The sequence below is a fragment of the Serinus canaria genome, chromosome 14, assembly GCF_022539315.1.
Source record: "Serinus canaria isolate serCan28SL12 chromosome 14, serCan2020, whole genome shotgun sequence".
NCBI lineage: Eukaryota > Metazoa > Chordata > Aves > Passeriformes > Fringillidae > Serinus > Serinus canaria.
In genome coordinates this window covers 12935776-12955396 of record NC_066328.1, presented here as the reverse complement: position 1 = coordinate 12955396, position 19621 = coordinate 12935776, and the positions used below count along the sequence as shown (strand labels likewise).

General features: G+C 48.6%; 1 protein-coding gene across 3 annotated transcripts in view; it reads left to right on the top strand.

Moving 5' to 3' along the window:
- TNRC18 (trinucleotide repeat containing 18) overlaps positions 1-19621 on the top strand; it is a 53982-nt gene that overhangs the window by 32270 nt on the left and 2091 nt on the right. For all 3 annotated transcript variants that reach the window (XM_050979916.1, XM_050979917.1, XM_030229911.2), the window contains exons 15-27: positions 2036-2320; positions 9369-9608; positions 11539-11981; positions 12340-12504; positions 13288-13429; positions 13774-13891; positions 14164-14239; positions 14595-14703; positions 15611-15727; positions 16000-16164; positions 16713-18019; positions 18299-18535; positions 18990-19064. In XM_050979916.1, the coding sequence (XP_050835873.1) occupies positions 2036-2320; positions 9369-9608; positions 11539-11981; positions 12340-12504; positions 13288-13429; positions 13774-13891; positions 14164-14239; positions 14595-14703; positions 15611-15727; positions 16000-16164; positions 16713-18019; positions 18299-18535; positions 18990-19064 (3479 nt within the window). The remainder of the gene's footprint in view (positions 1-2035; positions 2321-9368; positions 9609-11538; positions 11982-12339; positions 12505-13287; positions 13430-13773; positions 13892-14163; positions 14240-14594; positions 14704-15610; positions 15728-15999; positions 16165-16712; positions 18020-18298; positions 18536-18989; positions 19065-19621) is intronic.

Below are 19621 nucleotides of genomic sequence, written 5' to 3'. Positions count from 1 at the left end.
TCTCTAGGATGTAGTTGACCGTTGAAGTCCTTGTTGAGTCCAGTGGGCTTGGCTTTAGGATGATGCCATGGAATCTGTTGGAAAGGAAAAGCTTGCCAGTGGCACTGATGTTCCTGAGCATCCTCCTGCCCTTCAGTGTCATGGCTTGCTTCCTGGCTGGCTGTGCTGAGCCTTCCCATGGCTCTCATCAGTGCTTGTCCCCACCCCACATCAGTGTGGTTGGTGATTGTTACTTCTGAACCCAGAGGGTGCCCGAGGTGAAGATTCCACCAACTGGCCCCTGTTACAGAAGGAAAAATCTGAATTGCTGACAACATTGGGAAAACAGTAGAATCAAACATAGGAGAGTCTTTAACAGTTCAGGCAGACATTGGGGCAGAGTTTATGGTCTGAGACTATTGTGTAATGGTCTCAGCTCACTTGCACACGCATCTTTCCCCTTGCTTGCAGCTATTTAAAGCCATGTTAAAACCTTTATGGGGTGTTTGTGTGCATAACAAATACATCTCTTGGTGCAACACTAGTTTAGAAATTTCACTAATGGGGAAGATGAGCTAGGGACTCTCCAATGGAACAAATGTTTGGCATGAAATTAGCCATTTATATGGCAAAATAGGAGTCATTGTGTCCACTGGACTTGAACACAGCCTTTGGCTTATTGTGCTGTACACAGTACCCAGCAGTTCTGTTCTTGAGTGTGCTTTACTCCCAAGGACAGACACGTGTCTCCTGAACTGTGGGCTCTGGAGCTAAAGGGAAGAGAAGGGACGGGCTGTTGGTGGAGCCAAAGCCTTGGCTCATGGCAGAGGGAGCTTTTACAGTGCCTTCACACTTGGCACTGTGGTTTCATGAACAAAAACTCCCTCCCAGACCTAAGAGAGCTTCTAGCTAACCACTGTCCAGCGAGTCTCCTGGTGTAGGAGTGTTCCCCTTGGTCACTCAGGTCTCAGCTCAGGATTGTTGCAACTGAGGAAACAGCTCAGCTTTGGTTTTTCAGCTGAGCAGGTTCAAGGGAAGGGCCTCAGCCTGTCATTTGGTCACTCAGGCATGGTGAATTTGGGGAGGCAGGTTGAGCATATGGCAGTGCCTGCTATGACTGCTGGGCTGCTCATGTGGAGAAGGAGAAGCAGGACTGGCACCAAGTCCTTCTGCTTCCTGACCTCAGGATTGTCTACCTGGAGTCCTGAAAACTTTGGGCATAGATCCAGACGGTGAACTGAGCATCTTACTCCCACACATTCTAAGAAAAGTTAGGTGTCCAAAATAATTTGAGTATTTGGGCTTTGAGCTTCCTAAACTTGCCATTCTTTGTGTCTTCCTCTCCACAAGCCAGTGCAGTGGAGATGCCACAATGTCTGTAATGTTGTGGAGCTGAGGGCATGTCCACAAACAGGGAGGTGGCAATATACACCCACTCCTATTGCATCCAGGAGTACCATGTGCTTTTTGTCAGATGCCATAGGGAGATGGCTGGATAACTTCTCACCACCCACAAGGCTTAGCAGCTTTGTAAAGCCAAGCTTCACAGAGCAAGGAGCAGCTTGGTCCCTGCTCCTTTGCAGTTTATGCCGTGGAGCATCTGGGGCAGCATGTTTGGAGTGAGACATTTGGAGTTAGACATCCTGCCTCCTTGGCAGCTGGGCTTGCTCCAACCACACGTGTTGAGAACCCTCTGCGAGAGCTGGTTCATGTAGAAAAGGCGATTCAGGTCAAGAGTGTTCAGTATCACCAAAGCCAAGACAAATTCAGGTTGATGGTCCAGTTGTTGACAGTGCTGGTGCCTTCAGTGGACATTTTCATAGTGGAAATGTTTGCTTCATTTTTCTGCTGCCAAGCTAAAAACAGTCCTTGGATCTTAAGGGAGGACAAGGAGTTGGAGAACGTCCGTTTGTCATGGAAAGAAGGAATTTCTGTGTTTGTTGAGCTCAAGGCTTACGGTGGAGCACCTTGGCAGGGGCGGACAGTGGTGTCACCAAAACCCCCCAAAATCCCCCGTTTGGTGATGTAACGCTCTTCCCACCCACTTTGACCACAGATACGGACTCGGAGGAGGAGGAGGAGGGATCCCTGAGGGACGAGTGGCCGGCGCAGCCCCCGTCCGCCGCCAAGCCGCGGCCGCCCGGCCTGTACAGCTCGGTGGCCAGGAAGGGCGGCCGGGCGGCCGGCGGCCCCAGGGCTGCCCCGCGCAGCGCAGTGGCGGCCGGGCGGCCGCTGAGGCCAAAGGCGGCGGCGGGACGGAAGCAGCCCTTCTGCCTGCTGCTGAGGGAGGCCGAGGCAGGATCTTCCTTCAGCGACTCCTCGGAGGACTCGTTCGATCAAGGTTATTAATTTATAGCAAACGCACCCCCAGGCGCAGGCCCTGCCGCGGCCGTGTGGGAGCGGGGCGGGGGCGAGGGGCCTGGCAGGCCGGGGTCAGCCATTTTGATGGTCGGAGCCAGGGCGGCCATCTTTGTCCTTGGCAGCGTAGCCTGCTTTATCACCCCAACGGTTATTTTTTATCCTTTTTGTATCTGTATCATTGTGATATTTTTACTGGCTGGCTCTTTTAGAGCTTTTATATCGACTGGGTTTTAGTGTCCGCCTCTCCCTGCTTTCCTGTTCCCTTCCTCCCTTCAGTTTTAACCTCACTTCCTTCCTTGCTGCCACCACCACCATTATATTATTATTATTACTATTATTATTATTATTATTTTAATTATTATTTTATTTTGGCATGAGCCTTGTCGAAGTTTGAAAGGAGCTTTTTTAATTACTTTCCTCCTTTTCCCCCTTTTTCCCTCCTTTATTATTTTCCCCTTCTTTTTCTTTTTCCCTCTCCTGTTTCTTACCTCCCCTCTTTTTTTTCTTCCTTTTTCCCTTTTTCTTTTATACCCCCCTCTCTTTTCTTTTTGCCCCCCCCTTTTTTTTCTTTTTTTTTTGTTTGTTTTATTACCGGGGTACTGTTGTGTGGCCGTGTGACTTGATGTTTGTACTGCGATTTGGTTTACCAAGCTTTATTAAACATACCGAGTTCATTTTTAACTAAACCTGTGTACCTTGTCTCTCTTGCTGTGTCTCTTATCAGGCGATTAGGTTGCTGCTTCACTCCATCCTGCTCTGCATCCCCCTCCTGCTCCCACTCCCCATCCGTAGAACTGGAATTAACCTAGTCTGGGGTACTCTCTATTATTCAAATATCCCTGCTGCCTTTGTCCAGATAAAGCCTAGGCTTCCCCCTTTCCCCTCAACCCCTTTAAGTTAATTTTTTTTTGTTCACCCATTTTTAGTTTTATCTTTCTCAGTTTGTTTGCTGATAGTCTTTCTCCAGGCAGGCACATAAAACATGGAGGCACTGTCTCCTTGTTGCTGCTGCAGAAGGGTGCAGGGTGTATTTAACAGCCAGAAACTTTTCTTTTTAATTTTTTAAGACGTGAATGTTGAGTTTTTGTGTCTCTTTTTGGGTGGTAGGTTTTTTTTTTCAGATGCCCAGACGTAACCCACGGTGCTCAAGGATGTGGCAATTACTGCATTAAATTTGACTCTCCAGTTTCCCTCCCTCACCCTCAACCCAATTTTTTTCTTGCAGCTTTTTTTTTTTTTTTGTCAGACTGTCATTAGTACTTCAGTGGGAAAAGAGATTACTTGAGACTTTTCCTCCAGAGACACAAGGGGTTTCTGTTTTAGAGCGCACTCATTAAATAATAATCATGGGGAAAGGTCATTTTAATGAGCCCTCAGCTCCCGAAAGAAACTAGCTCAGCTGGGCTGAATGCAAAGCAAGAGCATCCCCAGTTGTTATCTAAGTTACATGGCAGAGCTGGATGTAGCCCAGCAAAATCCTTTTAGTCTTTTACACTGCTCAGGGCTGTTAATTGAAAAACAGGGCTGGATAGTTTGGCCTTTGTTTTGGTTTTTTATTTTTTTATTTTCTGAGGTTTTTGATGTTAATTTCCTCCATGCACCTGTTTGGTTTTTTCTTCCTTCCAAACCCAGCCTCCAAAGAAAGATAAATAAAGTTAAAAATAAAAAAAAAAAAAGAAAAGAAAATTATCAAACATGGCAGAAAGATACAGAATGTTGATTTGTTTTGATGTGGCTCTGGGCTGGACCCACCAATGCATTTCAAAGAAAACCCAAAAGAGAAATACATGTGTCAAAAAAAAAAAAAACCCAAAAAGTTGTGGGGATAGTGAATTTTATGTAAGGCTGAGATTGCCACATTTCCATGAAGAGTCTGCGTTAACTTCCATTCTTCCCTTCCTTGTTCCTTCCCGCATCTTTTCTTTGTTTGTTTTGCTGCTGTTGGAAATTTTGAGGATATCAATCCCATTTAGGTGCCAAGTTCTTGAGGGGGGTTTTGGGTTTGCTTTTTGGTTTTGCTGCAGGTAAGCAGAGAGGTAACTTGTCCCTTTGTCTATTTTTCAAGTAACCTGTCTGCTTTATTAGAAGAAATAAACTAAAAATCCCAGTTTTATGGGATAAAATCTGGGGAGGGGAGGGGGTATGGGAGGAGGTTGGGGAACCTGAAATAAATGGGGAAATGCATTGGAAATCCCATTGGGGTGTCATTTAATGGTGGGGAAACCAAAGATGCAAAACCCCCTGGGGTGGGAGGTGGGTATGGAGAGGGAGGCGGGAAGGGATCATTGGTTACAATTTGGGTTTTTTTTCCTGCAAATGATTTTTTCTTTTTTTTTTTTTGGTTGGTTTTTTTGTTTGTTTTTTGTTTTTTTTTTTTTTTTTTTTGTCAGAATCATTTCTTGAAGGGATATTTGGGTAATAGGGTTTTCTGATGGCTTTCCCTGAATACTAAACCGATTAATAACCTCAGCTTTTCTAGAAGTGCTCGCTTTCTCCTTGCAGCTGCTTGACCAACCCTTTCACCCCTGCCCCTATCCATGATGCTTTGAATGTCTGTGTCGGTCTCTTGCATTTGCTCTCACGCTGCACTAAAGAAGCAAAGTGGTTGGCTGGTTGTAGGGCAGACACTTCTCAGCGAGGGTCACTAGCCATGAACCTGAACCTTGACCATTGTTATGTAGGTAGGCAAAATAACTTTTCTTTATGTCATCTGTCAGCCTCAGACGTTTCGATGTTGCCTCCATGAATAATGACACGTAGCTCTTTGCATTCTCTTGCTTATTTTAATTTTGAAAATGACTGCTGTCCGCTTTCAACTTTCCTCTGTCCGTGAAGAGTCTCACATGGAAGGTTTGCACGTGTGTGTGTGTCTGAGGACTCCAGAAATGCTTTGCTGCTTGCAGAACTGCTTTTGGAGAACCCCTTAGCCCAGCCAAAGCAAGGATTTGCAGATGAGTCAGAGATGCAAACCTTAAAGGTTTCTGGACCATGGTGCAAAAATGTCCCCATGTCAGGGATATTGTCTGGTCCTGGCCCTGCAGTATCTGTGTCAAAGGTGGGATTAGCTGCAGGAAGACCTGTTTTCTGTCATCTGGTTAGACATAGATGGGGGGGGACACTGCTTTCTTACAGACCAAACATCACGTTGCTATTCTGATAAGAGGAAAAGCTTGTGGTTTTTAATCCAGTGACTTTGGAGAGGAAACTGTTAATGTGGGCTAAAGCCCATCAGGATAGTTAATTCCTTAAGCTTTCTGAAACCACAGACCCATAAGTCCTCCTCCTCCATACTCTGTTTTCCTTAAAAATTTAGTGCCTTATTCTCTGTTCTCTTTTTCCTGACTTGGAGGATGATTTTACCCCAATTAAAAAAAAAAAACCAACAAAAAGCCAGTGATGGGTAACAGCTCCCTACACATTCCCATGTGATAGTTGTAATATTTTAAAATTTTTCATAAGCACTTCTGGAGTCAACAGCACAGCACATGTGGAGGGGAAGAATCTTCCAATGATGAGAATTGGCTTATCTGGAAAAAAAAAGGTACAATCTTAAATTGGACACTTAAAAATAAGTAACCTTCAGAATTTGGACAGATTGCAGAAATCAGATGTTAATGACCCAGTAGCTGTCTAAAGTCTGCCTGTACTTAGCCTGCTTTGTATGCTGTAGACCTGCTTGGTGTTATGAGAAAATCATGCTGTTTATTTTTACAATGTGAAATGACTGTTTTAAGTGTGTGTTTTTTCTCCCTCCCTTCCCCAGCCTTTCCTCTTCACACCCCCCTCAACCCGTCTTGTTACATTCATCAGTCTCTAAAAACCAAATTGCTTAACCAATTTCTTTTCATCATTAACAAATCTTCATTTACTGCTCTCCTACAGTAAAATACCATGGCAGCTTAGCTGTTAAAGGCAATGAGAAAACTTAGTATTCTTAACTGGGTTCGGGTTTTAATTCAGTGCAGGTAAAAATTAAAATAATCTTTTGGCTCCTGTTTATGTGGCATCAGTAGCATTTAAATATGAAAGTATTGTTTGTTTTGGCTGTGGAGTTGTGTATGTACACGTGTGGTTGTGTGTGTGGGTATATACACACATATACATGCTCTTAAAAATGTCAATTAGAAAAGATATTTTTAACTTTGAGCATTTTTTTTCCTTTACCCTCTCTCAGCGTTAACAGAATTACCATTGAAGGAAAAAAAGATTTTTTAAATAAATGTCTTTTTCCCCCTTGCTAGCTAAAAATCACCTTTTCAGGACAAAAAAAAAAAAATTCTGAGGCTTCAATTGTGTAAAGGCATCTGTGCATAGTTAATTTTAAACCCACACATAGTTTGGGTAGAGTAGGAATAAAACTTCTGCTTTCCATTAAATACAGGCACCAGTCTCTCCAAGGAGCCATACAGATGGACAGAGAGCACAATGCCACCATGGCCAGAAGTTTGGGGACTTACTTTAGAAGCATATGGGCTTGGAGCAGAGCCCCAAATGTCTTCTTTTTGCTTCATTTGTTACTTTTTTGTCCCTTGGAAAATCAGAAAGAAGAGGAGCAGGGATTGTGTTGTGCATGTGGAGTGGGGTTAGCAAGATCTATCCTTGCCATGAGAGGTGGAGGAGGATAGATCTGTGCTGTGAATGTGTTAAAATGGGCTTATTTTCAGGCTGGAAATTGTATCTCCTGCAGATAAAAATATAAGTGTTGTGGTAAAAATGCTGACAAGGGACTGTCTTCAGTTGTCTTTCTGTAGTGTGACACCGTGTATGAGCAGGAGGTTGCAATAACCACCAGGCACCTCACTGTGTTCTGTATTTTCTGTAGCCTGAGGAGCAGCCACTGCCATCCTGCCTTTTAAATCTGTATTACCTGAGTGCCTCTGAAATTCTGGAGCTGCTGGGCACCCTTTTGCCCTTGCACATGCAGTGTGTAAGTGCTGAAGGAATGGTGCTGTTGGGCAGTCAGTGGGGCTGAGCCAATGGTGCTAGACTGGTCATGGATTTTCCTGCAAACTTTCCCCTTTTTTTTCTCCCAATTTTCCTCCCCAGCTGCTCACTGAGTCACTCATTGCTCAGCCAGCTCTCAGGTCTGGCATGAGGGGCTGTACAGGCTGATTTTTTATTTTTTCCCCCATTTTTGCTGAAAATTGCTGAATTTCAGAGCTAGATGGGATGGATGGAGAAGGTCTTGCTACCCCACAGGGTGTCACTGAACTTAGGCATGGTTTTGCTGCTTTTCAGGCAGGTGGTTTTCACATCTCAGAATAAAGTTCATGTGGATTTGTTTTCTCTTTGGCAAAATGTGATGTAAAAACAGCAGTGGTGACCCGTTTTTTGGTAGGGGAAGGAATCTGATCCCAATTTGCTGTGGAATTTTTTTTTGCATGTGATTTTTATGCAAGGAGTGAACAGGGTTGTGGATTTCTTGGTATTGACTGCAGGGCTGTAGGTTTAGTAACATTTTTATATCACAAGGAATGAGTCTGAGCAACTGAAATGGGGAAGGGATTTTTATGCAGTTAAAAATTAGTATTCTCTGAATATCAGCTGTATGCTACAGAGATAAGCCATTCATGTTAAAAGAAAAAGGCAAAAAAAAGCTGCCAGTTACCTCAGCTGATAAAATACAAGGATGAGAACATTGTTTTCTGATATTCCTGTTCTTTCTAATATCATGGAAAAATAACACTTGTGTTATTGTATTTTTTTTTCTGAGCAACCAAGTGTTGAGGACGTTTTTATCTATCCCAGAGGGCATATGTGAAAAGAAAAGGATTTTCATGTTCATTCCAGCTCATTTTTAAGGGATATGGTTTCTCATTTGGCTGGATTTCAGACACAAGGATAGTGGCTGGTAGGAGCTGGGGAGTGGGCTCAGAACAGGGCTCCTGCTAGTGGTGGAAATTTTCCAGCAGCCTCAATGATCCTACTTAAGCCCTCAATTTCAAAAGAAATTAAATATCTTTTCCAGACGCACTTTTTGCAGTTAAATATATATATTTTTATAGATCTGTGTGCTCATATATGTGTGTGTATAAGTGTGTGTGTGTGGTATATGTGCATTTGTGAAGTGGCTTTCTCACCAGCACTCACTGGATGAGATGCTGTTAAAATTAATTGCCTCTGAGCTGCTGACAGACTCTTGGGAAGGGCTGTAGGGAGGGAGAGGTGCCACTCTCGGAGCATCTACCTCCAAAATACCTGCTGTGTGCACACCCAAGAGGAAACCCTCAGCCCACTGCTCTGCAGGTGTCCGCTGAGGCAGGCAGTGAGGTCGATTTCTTTGCCAGAATTAGATTTTGGCTATGGGCAGCTCGTCCTGCCTGCGCTGAGCTGGGCTTCCCTATCCTGAGCTGTAGAGAGGGAAATGAAAGGCATGGAGAGAGTTCTGAGGCAGAGGGTTCAAACACTGCTCCTTGTCTCCAACACTACCTACACTTTCCTCCCTTATGCATTCCAAATCCATTGCTTTCGAATTATTATTTCTCCCCCCTCTTTGCATTTTTGCTTCCTGCCCCTTCTCCTCCCTGTGTTCCCCTTGCCTCCCACCATGGCACGGGCTGCTCTCTGGTATTCCCCTTCCCTGCTGATCTCTGGTTCTGATTACACTAATGGATTTCATTATGGAGGAAGTGTTGGTGGGCGGGAGGGGAATCCCACAGCTCCCAGGTCGGGATTTTCAAAGGAATTAAGCTTTTAATTCCTCCTGAAAGCTGTAGGGAAGGGGTGCCTGGCATCCTTTTCAAGTCTGCCAACACCCTGCTCTTCCCTCCCTTGCCCTGAGTGGGTCGTCCTTGCCGTACCCTGTATTACTGTGTCCTTCCAGGGTGGTGGCAGGCAGGGTGACACTGGCTCTATGGCTGCAAGGACACGTGTGTGCCCATGGCCAGCATCTTGTGGCTCAGTCCTGGGTGGCTCAGTGCCACTTTGGTGGGCACAGAGCAGCAGGAGAGTTGCGCTTCGGGTTGGGAATGTGGCTGGTGCACAACTCCGTGAGGTTTGTAATGGGCTCCCTGTTTTCTGCGTGCCAGATTCCAGCTCCGAGGAGGAGGATGACGACGATGAGGAGGAAGAGGAGGAAGCAGAGGACTATGGCACGGATGGCACAGACAGGCTGTCGTCACCTGCCCTGGATGAGAGTGGCCTGGGCCTTCTGGCCAGGTTTGCTGCCAGCGCCATGCCCAGCCCCATCGTTCCCCCTCCGCTTTCCATCATCCAGCTGGAGGCCAAGCAGAAGGCCAAGAAGAAGGAGGAGCGGCAGAGCCTGATGGGTGAGTTCCATGGTGGTGCTGTGGGGGCAAGGTGGAAGGTTTGGGAGGTCCCAGCTGTGCTGCAAGAGAGCAGGTTGTGTACCCAGACACTGAGCTGACCTTTCTTTGCTTTGGCAGCTTGGTCCTGATGCTGAAGGTGGTGAAAGTGGCTGATAGGGAGACAAAAGCCAGTCATGGATGTGGCAGGTTAGCAGATGCAGCCGTGGCTTCCCTAGGGACAGCTGTGGCTTTGTCAAAGTTTCCTCTTTTCCTCCTTGGCAAATTCTCAACAAGACATGCTGTAGAGGCAAGCAGTGGGATGCTGCATCCCCTTGGACAGAATGCAGAAGGCAGTGAAGTGCTGTTAAATTTTAGAGAAGGAAGCATGTGCTAAATGCAGCTGATCTTGGATACCCAAGGGAAGCACAGACACCCAAGCAGAAGAAAAACTCTTACCATCAGCCCATCCCATTAGCTTCCTTATAGAAACCAGACACAGAGACTTGAAACAAGCATTCCTTCCTCTGCTCGTGTGTTTACAGTGCCAGAATCTGGGTTTCTGCCCTGCCTCTGTCTCAGTTTCAATGTGTTGGGAGTTTCATTTCTTCCCCTCCCCATGCCCTGCTGCATCAGTGCCCATTGGTGACATTGTTCCTGGTCAGACAGATCTATATGGGTTCCATTTATAAATTCTCTATTAATATTTATTAAGTGATAATGGAATTTATAGCATGCTTCAGAATGGAAAATGATGTCCTCCTCAGGAGCCTGGCTTGTTTTAGCACTGTTTCCATGCTATATTAGGCCTTTGCCAACTTGTTCCCACAGCCTCTGCTAAGAATTTATTGTCTTGTAATCTGCCCTCCTTGAAACTGGAAGCATCTAGAAATTACCTCATGCAGTACTAAGAGAAGAGAAGGAGTGTTTTAATTTCCAATGGGTTTTTCATTTTGAGCTTTGCCAGCTTTGTTTTTTACATGCTGGCTCTTTTTCTCTCCATGCTGGGGCTGTCTCAGGGGAAGAGGATTGGGTAGATGAGAGCAGTTTCCTGCAGACTGAATTTACCCAGGAAAGTGAGTGTATTTGAGAGAAGGACCAAGAAAAGATGCTTTCCTTGCTTGTGCCATGTACATTTTCACTTTCCCATGTGAATGTTGTTTGTCTACCTCCTGCCTGTGTTCCTGGGTGTGTAGGTGCTGCCTCAGTTTCCCTTCTGCCCCTGGAAACTTGATCTTGCTTTCCTTTATCAGGTCAGGGGAACACAGTGAAGGTGGGGAACATCTTGGCATTACTACAGTATTTCAGGCCTCTGGGTACTGCTGTGCTCATGGCGCTGAGCAGAGGCCAATGTGAGGGGAATTCCATTTGCCACAGACAAAAGATCATTTACCTCTCTTGACTTTAAGGCGACTCCTTGAGCCAGTAAAAGGATCTGTGGTGTCTGTTGGCCAATGGGAAAAAATAAGCTTGAAATTTGGGTTTATTGCATTTGTTAAAAGACATTGTTCTCCTGAAACAAAGGTGAAGCTGGAGAGAGCTCCCACCAGGAGAGAAGGAGGGATCAGCTTGTGGGGTTTATGCTTGGCTTCAGCTGAGCAGCTTCTTTTTGAGGAGGGGCATGTTAAAGTATATTTTCTCTTCAGAGCTTCCCTGCAGGGTTTTGCCTTTGGGAGAAGGGAGAAAATGGAGGCAGGGAACACACTGAACCACACTGCCTGAATTGTTGGGCTCTGGTTTGGAGCAGGGCCGGCTTACTTCCAGGGAATTTCCACAGTGTTTTATATGGGTCAGAAATGGATGTCTGACGGATGTGGGGATTGGAAAGAGGAACAAGGAAGAGCTCTACTGAACAGGCAGTGCATCTCCCATGGAGCCCAGAAGTTTGCAGCTGGATGTGTCCCCTCTTGGCTCAGCCAGGGCTCTGACTGATGGTTCAATCCTTTGCACCTAGGGACAGAGTTCGAGTACACCGACTCGGAGAGCGAGATCAAGATCAGGAAGAAGTCTCCATCAGGGCTGCTGCGCGGGAAGAAGGGGCCGCTGGAGCCCAGCAGCATCCCGCCCAGCCAGGCCCCCAGCAGCCTTGACTCTGCATCTGGGAGCGCTGACAAGGCCAAGATGGGCTCTGAGAAAGGCCGCAAGCTGAAGAAATTTAAATCCCCTAAGGACTTGAGCTTTGAGTTCGGGCTGGAGGCCAGCGATGATGACCTGTGGAACCGGCGCCGCAGCGAGCGGATCTTCCTCCACGACGCCACCACGTCCTCGGCCATGCTGACATCCACGGCTCCTGCCAGCTCTACCCCTGTTTCCAAACCTGGGCGCTGTGGCAAGGGGGCTCCCATGAGCCCCAAAAAGGAGGGCAGTAAGGGGAAGGAGAGGAAGGAGCTAAGCAAGGTGAGGAACGTGCTGGCCAGATTTGTGTTGGGAAGCTTGGGAGCTGAGGGTGAAGGGAGGGCAATAAACTCCACTAAGGTAGAGGAGAATTGAGTCCTGTCTCAGCAGTTGTTTGGCTGCCCCTTTGTCACCTCTGTCAGCCCCACGTACACCCAGAGGCTCTGTCAGACTTGGATCTGACTTGAAGAGAGTAAAAGCCTGTCATGTTTGAATGGGGCTGGTTACTTCTGTAACCCTCCATGTCCCAAATAATCCTACCTGTGCAAAGCCTGCCTTGCTCCACCTTTTCCCTCTCCTTGGACCCAGATCTTTACCAATCTTCTCTTTACTGATGGAAATGTTTTGTTTTTATTTTTAGCAGCGGAAGAAGGGTAAAGAAACGCCCTGCTGCTCCTCCTCCTCATCCATGTCTCCTCCTGGCATCCCCAGCTCCCCCTCTGATGTTCGGGTCAGCCTGGCAAGTGCCCTGGGCTCCACCAAGAAGAGCAAAGCTAAGGTGAAAGCCAAGGAGGTGAAAAAAGAGGTGAGGGACTGGTTTTAGTGTGGTAGACTCGAGTGTGGCTGGCAGAGCATCTGGACTGTTGCAGTGTGAGGGAGGAAAAACAGAGGTGCAGGTTTTGCTGGGTGTGTTACAGGCAAAGGGCTGGTTTGAAAAGCCTAAAATCCAAGGAAGACTCTTTGATAGTACCTGCTGCTACCATCTGGTGTTCATTTGCCTTCATCCCCCAAATTAGTGAGCAGGCAGAGTTTTCTCCAAGGCTGCCATGAGGTAGAGGGAGAGCTTGCATGGACAGCAAGGACCAAGGAGATGGAGTAGGTGATGGAGTAGCCTTGCTCAGCACTGGCTCACAGCTGGTTCCTGCTCCACTGCTGTAGCCTGTCATCTCATATAACACACATTGCTGTCTTCTCACATGAGTTCTGTGTGATGCTTATGGTCTGTGTGTAACAGCAAGGAACATACCATGGAGACTGGAGAAGAAATAGGAACAGTGCCTTGGTGCCTGTTTAGGGAAGGCAGAGGCTCAGGAGCACTGTGGTGAATGCAGAGCAAAATTACAGCTCCACAGCATCTCTCCTAACCTCTAACAGTGAGGATGTGGAGAATAGCTTTTGGTCAGCTGCTGCTGATGCTTGGGGGATGAAGGCAGCAAAAAGTCTGGGTACACCCACTTAACTCTCCATCCTCAGGATGGAGACAGGTTTGTCCCAATATCCTCCAGTTATTTTTTGCGGGAGGGAGGTGAGATGGGATCAGGCTGTTTCCTGTGGTGATCCAGCTGATGTGCTGCTTGCTGTCCTGCAGAACCGAGGGAAAGGAGGAGCTGTCAGCAAGCTCATGGAGAGCATGGCAGCAGAGGAGGATTTTGAACCCAACCAAGACAGCAGCTTCTCAGAGGATGAGAACATCCCACTGAGCATGCTGGTTGAGAGGCCACCCACACCAGGTAAGGGCAGAATTTTATAGGTAGGGGAGCTGGGCAGGTTTCCTAGGACTGCTCAGAGGACAGCCGTGCTGCTTTCACACATTCCTCATCCAAAGCCATGAGCCTTTGGGGTGGAAAGACCACATTTTCAGTCAATTCAGTAAAAGCTAAGCCTGATCACCATGGCTCACTGTGACATCTAGTTGAAGCCCAGTCTCTGAGTTGCCCTATTTTCATCACTGGTATGTTATTATTACCAAGAGAGGGGACAGTGATGCAGGGAATATGAAGTTTCCTTCTCCCCTCACTGTCCCTTTCCCTTGCGTGGGGCTCTCTAATCCCCATCTTTCTCCCACACCTCACAGCTCCCCGCTCCTGCATCATTGACAAGGATGAGCTGAAGGATGGCCTGCGTGTCCTCATCCCCATGGATGATAAACTGCTCTATGCTGGGCATGTCAAGACAGTGCACTCACCAGACATGTGAGTTGAGGGGCTGCTGTATCCACCTGGGATCTGCCAGAAAATGGGGACATAGCTGCTGCACGGATCGGTTTGGGGGTTGTGTGGAGTTGCTGCCCAGAGACTGACAGTGTCTGGCAGGGAGGGAAGGAGAGTCCACTCTGGTTTATCACTGAGGGAAATCCAATTATCTCTCATTAAGTGCTCTTACATCCTCTCCCATCAGAGGGAGGCGTTACCTGGGGGGGTGGTGTCTCCTATGTGCTGTGTCTGACCCAGCCTTTGTGTTTCAGATACCGGGTGGTGGTGGAGGGCGAGAGAGGGAACCGTCCCCACATTTACTGCCTGGAGCAGCTCCTGCAGGAAGCGGTATGTGCTGCCAAAGGCTGCCTGTCCTCGGTGCCCATGGCCTGGTCTGGGGTGGGGGAGGCTAGCTGGAAGCTCTCTCCTCCTCCAGCTTCAGGGATGTCTTGGTCCTGCCCCCATGGTCAGTGTGGGCAGGAGTCCCTTTGGTGTGCTCACTGCCCCACTGGCAGCAGGCACTAGTCCTGTATTCCAGCAAGGGTGGTCCTTCCTTCATCCTGTGAGCACACAGGAGGCCATTCCCCAGCAGGGAAACTTCCCTTGCCTTCTCCAGAGCTGCTTTGCTCCATGCCAGGTGTGGTGGGATGGTCTGTGCTGGTGCCAGGGTGGTCAGTGATTGCCTTCCTCTTGCCCTGAGCAGATCATCGATGTGAAGCCCCCTTCAGTGCGGTTCCTGCCCGAGGGCACGAGGATTGCAGCCTACTGGAGCCAGCAGTACCGCTGCCTCTACCCGGGGACAGTTGTCAGAGGTAAGGTCACCCTGGCTGCTCTGTGCTGAATCTGGGATGTCTCAGCCCTGTGTGTCCTTAGGGATGTCAGGCTTGTCTGGGGAAGCCCTGACCTTTGCTGTGAGTGTCCTGGAAGTCAGAGCCTGGCTTGTTCTCCCCTCCAGGTCATGCCCCTCTCATTAATGATGCAGATTTAGTAACATCTTGCAGATTCAGGAAGAGGTTCAAGCAATTTAGGTGCTAAAATATATCAAGGACATTTAATACATTTCAGAAAGTCAGAATTTATTCCAGGCATCAATTATTTCTGAGGCTGTGGAGGTTTCTAAATCACCTGGACACTCACAACTTTGCTCTGACACAAAACTCTCCAGTCTGATCCCATTAAAAAGTTGGTGTATGAGGACAATTCTCTCACTGCTGGTCTTGTTTTTGGGCTCTTGGTCATACCACATGTGTAAGGAATAATTCCTTATGATGTATAAACCAATAATGCTGGTTTATAACAAGAAGAGAGGGTGAGAACACTTCTTATTTATCTTGGAGAAAGTGAAAAGCAGCAGTTTATGATGGCTGAGAGTAGTTACAAAATGCAGGTTAAAAAAAAGGTATTTCAGTGAAAGGAGAAAAGTGAATTTCTGCAAGAATAAAGGGAAATAGTGGAGAGAGGTGGGAAGTCACACTGGAATGGCTGTTATGTTCTGGAGCAGTGCTGTTGATGGGGAATTTCACGCTGAGTAGGCTGGTTTAGTGTTATCAGGGACTTTCCATTGCAGAGTGAGCCTTCTGTGCCCTCCCTGCACAGCCTAGGAAAGGTGAAGTGGCTGCTTTGCAGCTGGTGCAGCACCCCTGTCTTTCCCCATGTCCCTAGTTCTCTTACAAGGGGTTTGTTTGTTGTAATCCCATCTGCTGCTCCCCCATCCCACAGGAACCCTGGATCTGGAGGAGGATGGTGATCTCATCACAGTAGAGTTCGATGACGGGGACACGGGACGCATCCCACTGTCTCACATTCGGCTTCTCCCACCTGACTACAAGATCCAGTGTGAGTCTTGCTGTTCAGTTTTTTGCAAGACACCTCCTGCTCTGACATATATGGAGTTTTGGGCTGCTTTCCTCAAATTTTGGGACAATTTCACAGACTTTCAGTCACAAAGATTGCACCATCAGTTGCAGAACACAGAGCTGGGATGGGATATCACCCATAAGGAAGAAGGCCCAATCCCTATTGCAGATTTAGTTGGGATACTTTCACTTTGTTTTATGTGTTTTATGTGTTATTTGACTGCATTTGAACATCTCTTTGACCTGTTCCAGGTGCTGAGCCTTCCCCTGCCCTTCTGGTGCCCAGCACCAAGCGCCGTAGCCGTAAATCCAGCAAAGACACTGGAGAAGGAAAAGAGGGAGCTGCACTGGGGTCAGAGGAGCCTGTGTCAAAGGGCAAAGGGAGAGGCAGAAAGCCAAGTGTCAAGGCGAAAGCTGGTAAGTTGCACACTGCCAGGCCTGGAGCTGAGGGAATCCTTACACAGTTCCCCACTGTTCTCCCCAAGTCAGAGCTGTTGCTTGGAGCAGGATTTGGGTTAGGATGGATGCATTGCTCAAGTGCAAAGCACCTGTGCATCTCACTCTGCTGTGGCTACAGTTTACGGGAGGCTGGCTCGGAAGCTGGCCTGTGCTGTGACAGCCTCCTTCTGTCAGTCAGGGATGTGGAGCAGAGTCCTTTTTTTCAGCTGAGCATCTCTGCAGCTGTCAATAGAGCCAAAGGTACAGGAGATTTGTAGTTTGGTTCTCCTTAAGTTGAAGCAGCACCCCTGGGCATTGTCCATCACTTCTTGCAAGTACTGGCACCAGGCCAGGCTGTTCAGTGAGCAGTGAGGACACCCCCTCTGCTCCTTTGGGGGTACCTGAGCTGGCAGGAACAAGCCATGCTTGGCCAGAGACCAGTCAGCACTGGTGTCTGGTTGTGTCTGAGCTAATAAAGCCCATCTGGAGAGATAACATCATGTCTTTGCGTTTCTTCCCCTCTGCAGAAGAGGCTGCCTTGCCTGAAGAGAAGGATCAGGTGGAGTCTTCACCTGTTACCTCCTCAGTCCCAGAGAAGCCGGCCTGCTTGAGCAAGCCAAGCATGAAGGGGTCACGAAAATCGCAACCACTGCCGACTGGAGGCTCTCCTGCTTCCACAGAGGAAAAGCGGTCAAAAGCCAGCAAAATGAAGATCTCCACGAAGCTGCACAGCCCCCCCCAACCCTCTTACCAGCCTGCTGTGTTTGGCAGCATCCTGGGCACGGAGCCCTACAGCGATCTCCCAGGAACGCTGGCGGCCTTTGGATCCAGCGATGCTTCAGTGTCCAAAGCCAAGGCCAAGAAAGGGCGGCCCACAGAAGAGACACAAGAGTTTGGCACCATGGTCAAGGCTCAGAGGAAGCATGACAATGAAATCCTGATCAAGCTGGACCATGAGGGTGTGATGTCTCCAAAGACAAAGAAGATGAAGGAGGCAATGAGGATGCTGGAGGACTCGAACCTGGCCAGTCGCAGAGATGGGAAGAGTCTCTTGGGGCTGGGTTATTCTGCTGCAGTGAGTGTGGAGGGCAAGCAGAAATCTTCCCGAGCCAAGGTGGCTGAGGGAGACCCTTCCCCTGCTAGTTTTGGAGGAAAGTTTGATGCCTCAGCAGAGAGCCTTGCTGCCTCGAAGGACCAGGAAGAAAAGGCAGCAGCTCCAGCAGGTGTGGAGGAGTCTGAGAGCAACAGCAGTGACAGCAGCTCGGAGTCAGAGGGAGAAGAGGAGGCTGAGAAGAACCACGGGGAAGCCCAGGACAGCAGCTCAGCCAGCTCAAGAGCATCTACCCCTCTCTCTTCCTCCAACTCTTCCTCTTCTTCCTCTTCTAGCAGCAGCTCCTCTTCATCTTCATCTTCCTCCTCTTCCTCCACCTCATCAACCTCTTCTTCATCAAGCTCCAGCTCTTCTTCCTCCTCCACGACGGATGAAGATTCCTCCTGTAGTTCTGACGACGAAGTAGCTGAGGCCCAGCCGAGTTCCTCGGTGCAGCAAACCCTCCCACCCAAGCAAACCAAGCAGGCAGGGAAATCCCGGGCGTCCTCCCACCCGCAGAGCCAGAAGCAGCCAGCGCAGCAGCCGGCGCAGCAGCCGGTGCAGCAGCCGGCAGCGCCGCAGAGCGGCAACAAGAGCCGGCCCAAGAAGCGCGAGGGCATCCACCTGCCCACCACCAAGGAGCTGGCCAAGCGCCAGCGCCTGCCCTCCGTGGAGAACAGGCCCAAGATCGCTGCTTTCCTCCCGGCACGGCAGCTGTGGAAGTGGTTTGGGAAACCCACGCAGGTAAATGCTCCGTAGTGCTCAGCACTGGTTTTGCCTTCTGGTGCCTCTTCCTGGGGTGGTGGAAGTGCTGGCGTGGTGTGTCCAGTGTGCAGGGAGATGGGGGTTGGCTTTCACTGTGCTGGGGAAGCCATTCTGTGTGGTGCATCCCTCTGCCCCAATTCCTGTGGGAATGCTGCCAACCGCAAAGGGATGAATGCAGGACAAACAGGGCAAACATTGGTTTGTAGGGAAAATGTGGGTGATCCCTGGCTGACCACTTGCATGATCCTCTCTTGGCAGAGACGAGGAATGAAAGGGAAGGCCAGGAAGCTGTTCTACAAGGCCATCGTGCGGGGCAAGGAGATCATCCGCATCGGAGACTGCGCAGTTTTCCTCTCCGCCGGCCGCCCCAACCTGCCCTACATTGGCCGGATCCAGAGCATGTGGGAATCCTGGGGCAATAACATGGTGGTCCGAGTCAAATGGTTTTATCACCCAGAAGAAACCAACCCTGGGAAGAAACTCAATGAAGGCAAGGTAGGCTGGTCTCCTTTGCTGAGAGGGCTGCAAAGCTCCGTGCTCCCTTTTGTTTCTAACGATGAGGAAAACACCCAAAGCCCAGTTTTTTACTGGTACCCCCCATTCTTTCATCTTGTGGGGGCTGCATGTGGTGTGGGCAAGCCCATGTTGGCCACTTGAAGAAGGGAGGGGTGGGTTTCTTTGTATTAGGAAATAAAGACTTTTGTGTGGGTCCAAAAAAAGTGTCAAGAGCCAGATCAAGTCTTTAATGTGTAAGGATAGGCCTGGTACTCAGAAACACTAAATTTTGCACACATGTGTGCAGCTGGTTTGCAGCAGGATTTATTTCTAGTGGCAGTGGTAAGGGTTTGAAGGTCTAAAAGCACATGTGGTGGGCTGGAGGTGATGGCATGGAAAAACAACAAATTCACCAGGGTATCATTTCTGTTTCCTCTTTTCTTCTTGGGCACAGCGCTGGGATCAGAAATCGGGCAGGAGTCTGGCCACAGCTTTGCAGGCATCCAACCAGAGGAAGGACTTTATGGAGGTTGGTGAGACTGGGAGAAGACTGGGAAGGAATGTTGGGTACCCTGTAAAAAATAAATACTGTTGGGAAATGACCCCCAAACTTCTCTGGCTCTTGCTTTTTGCCTCAGCTGCCAGGTCTGCAGTGCCCAGGACTTGGGGTGGGTATTTCTGGGAGGGTGGAGTAGCTGCAGGTGCTGGGTGTGGGGAAGAACAGGGAGCTGGTATCCAGCACCCATCTTTGCATTTGCATCCTTGAAATGAGGGTGACACACTCCTGGCCTCCATATTTCCCTGTATGTGCACTTGGCAGCTGCAGCATCCCCATCAGTGGGAGCCAAGTGAAAGCCAGGTTCAGTGGGCTGGAGGGATTGTTCAGGCTGTCCATGGGCCTGTGCAGATTCCCAGTGTCCCTCCCCTGGGCTGGCTGTTGGGGTGAGTGCGATGTTCTTGAGTGTTAGCTGAGTCCTATCCCATTATTATGGGTGTCTTTCCTGCTTATTGAAGATGATGCTGTAAATGCTGTGTGATCTAATGGCTCCTTTTTTTCCCACCTCCTTCCTTCCCTTCCTGTTATGC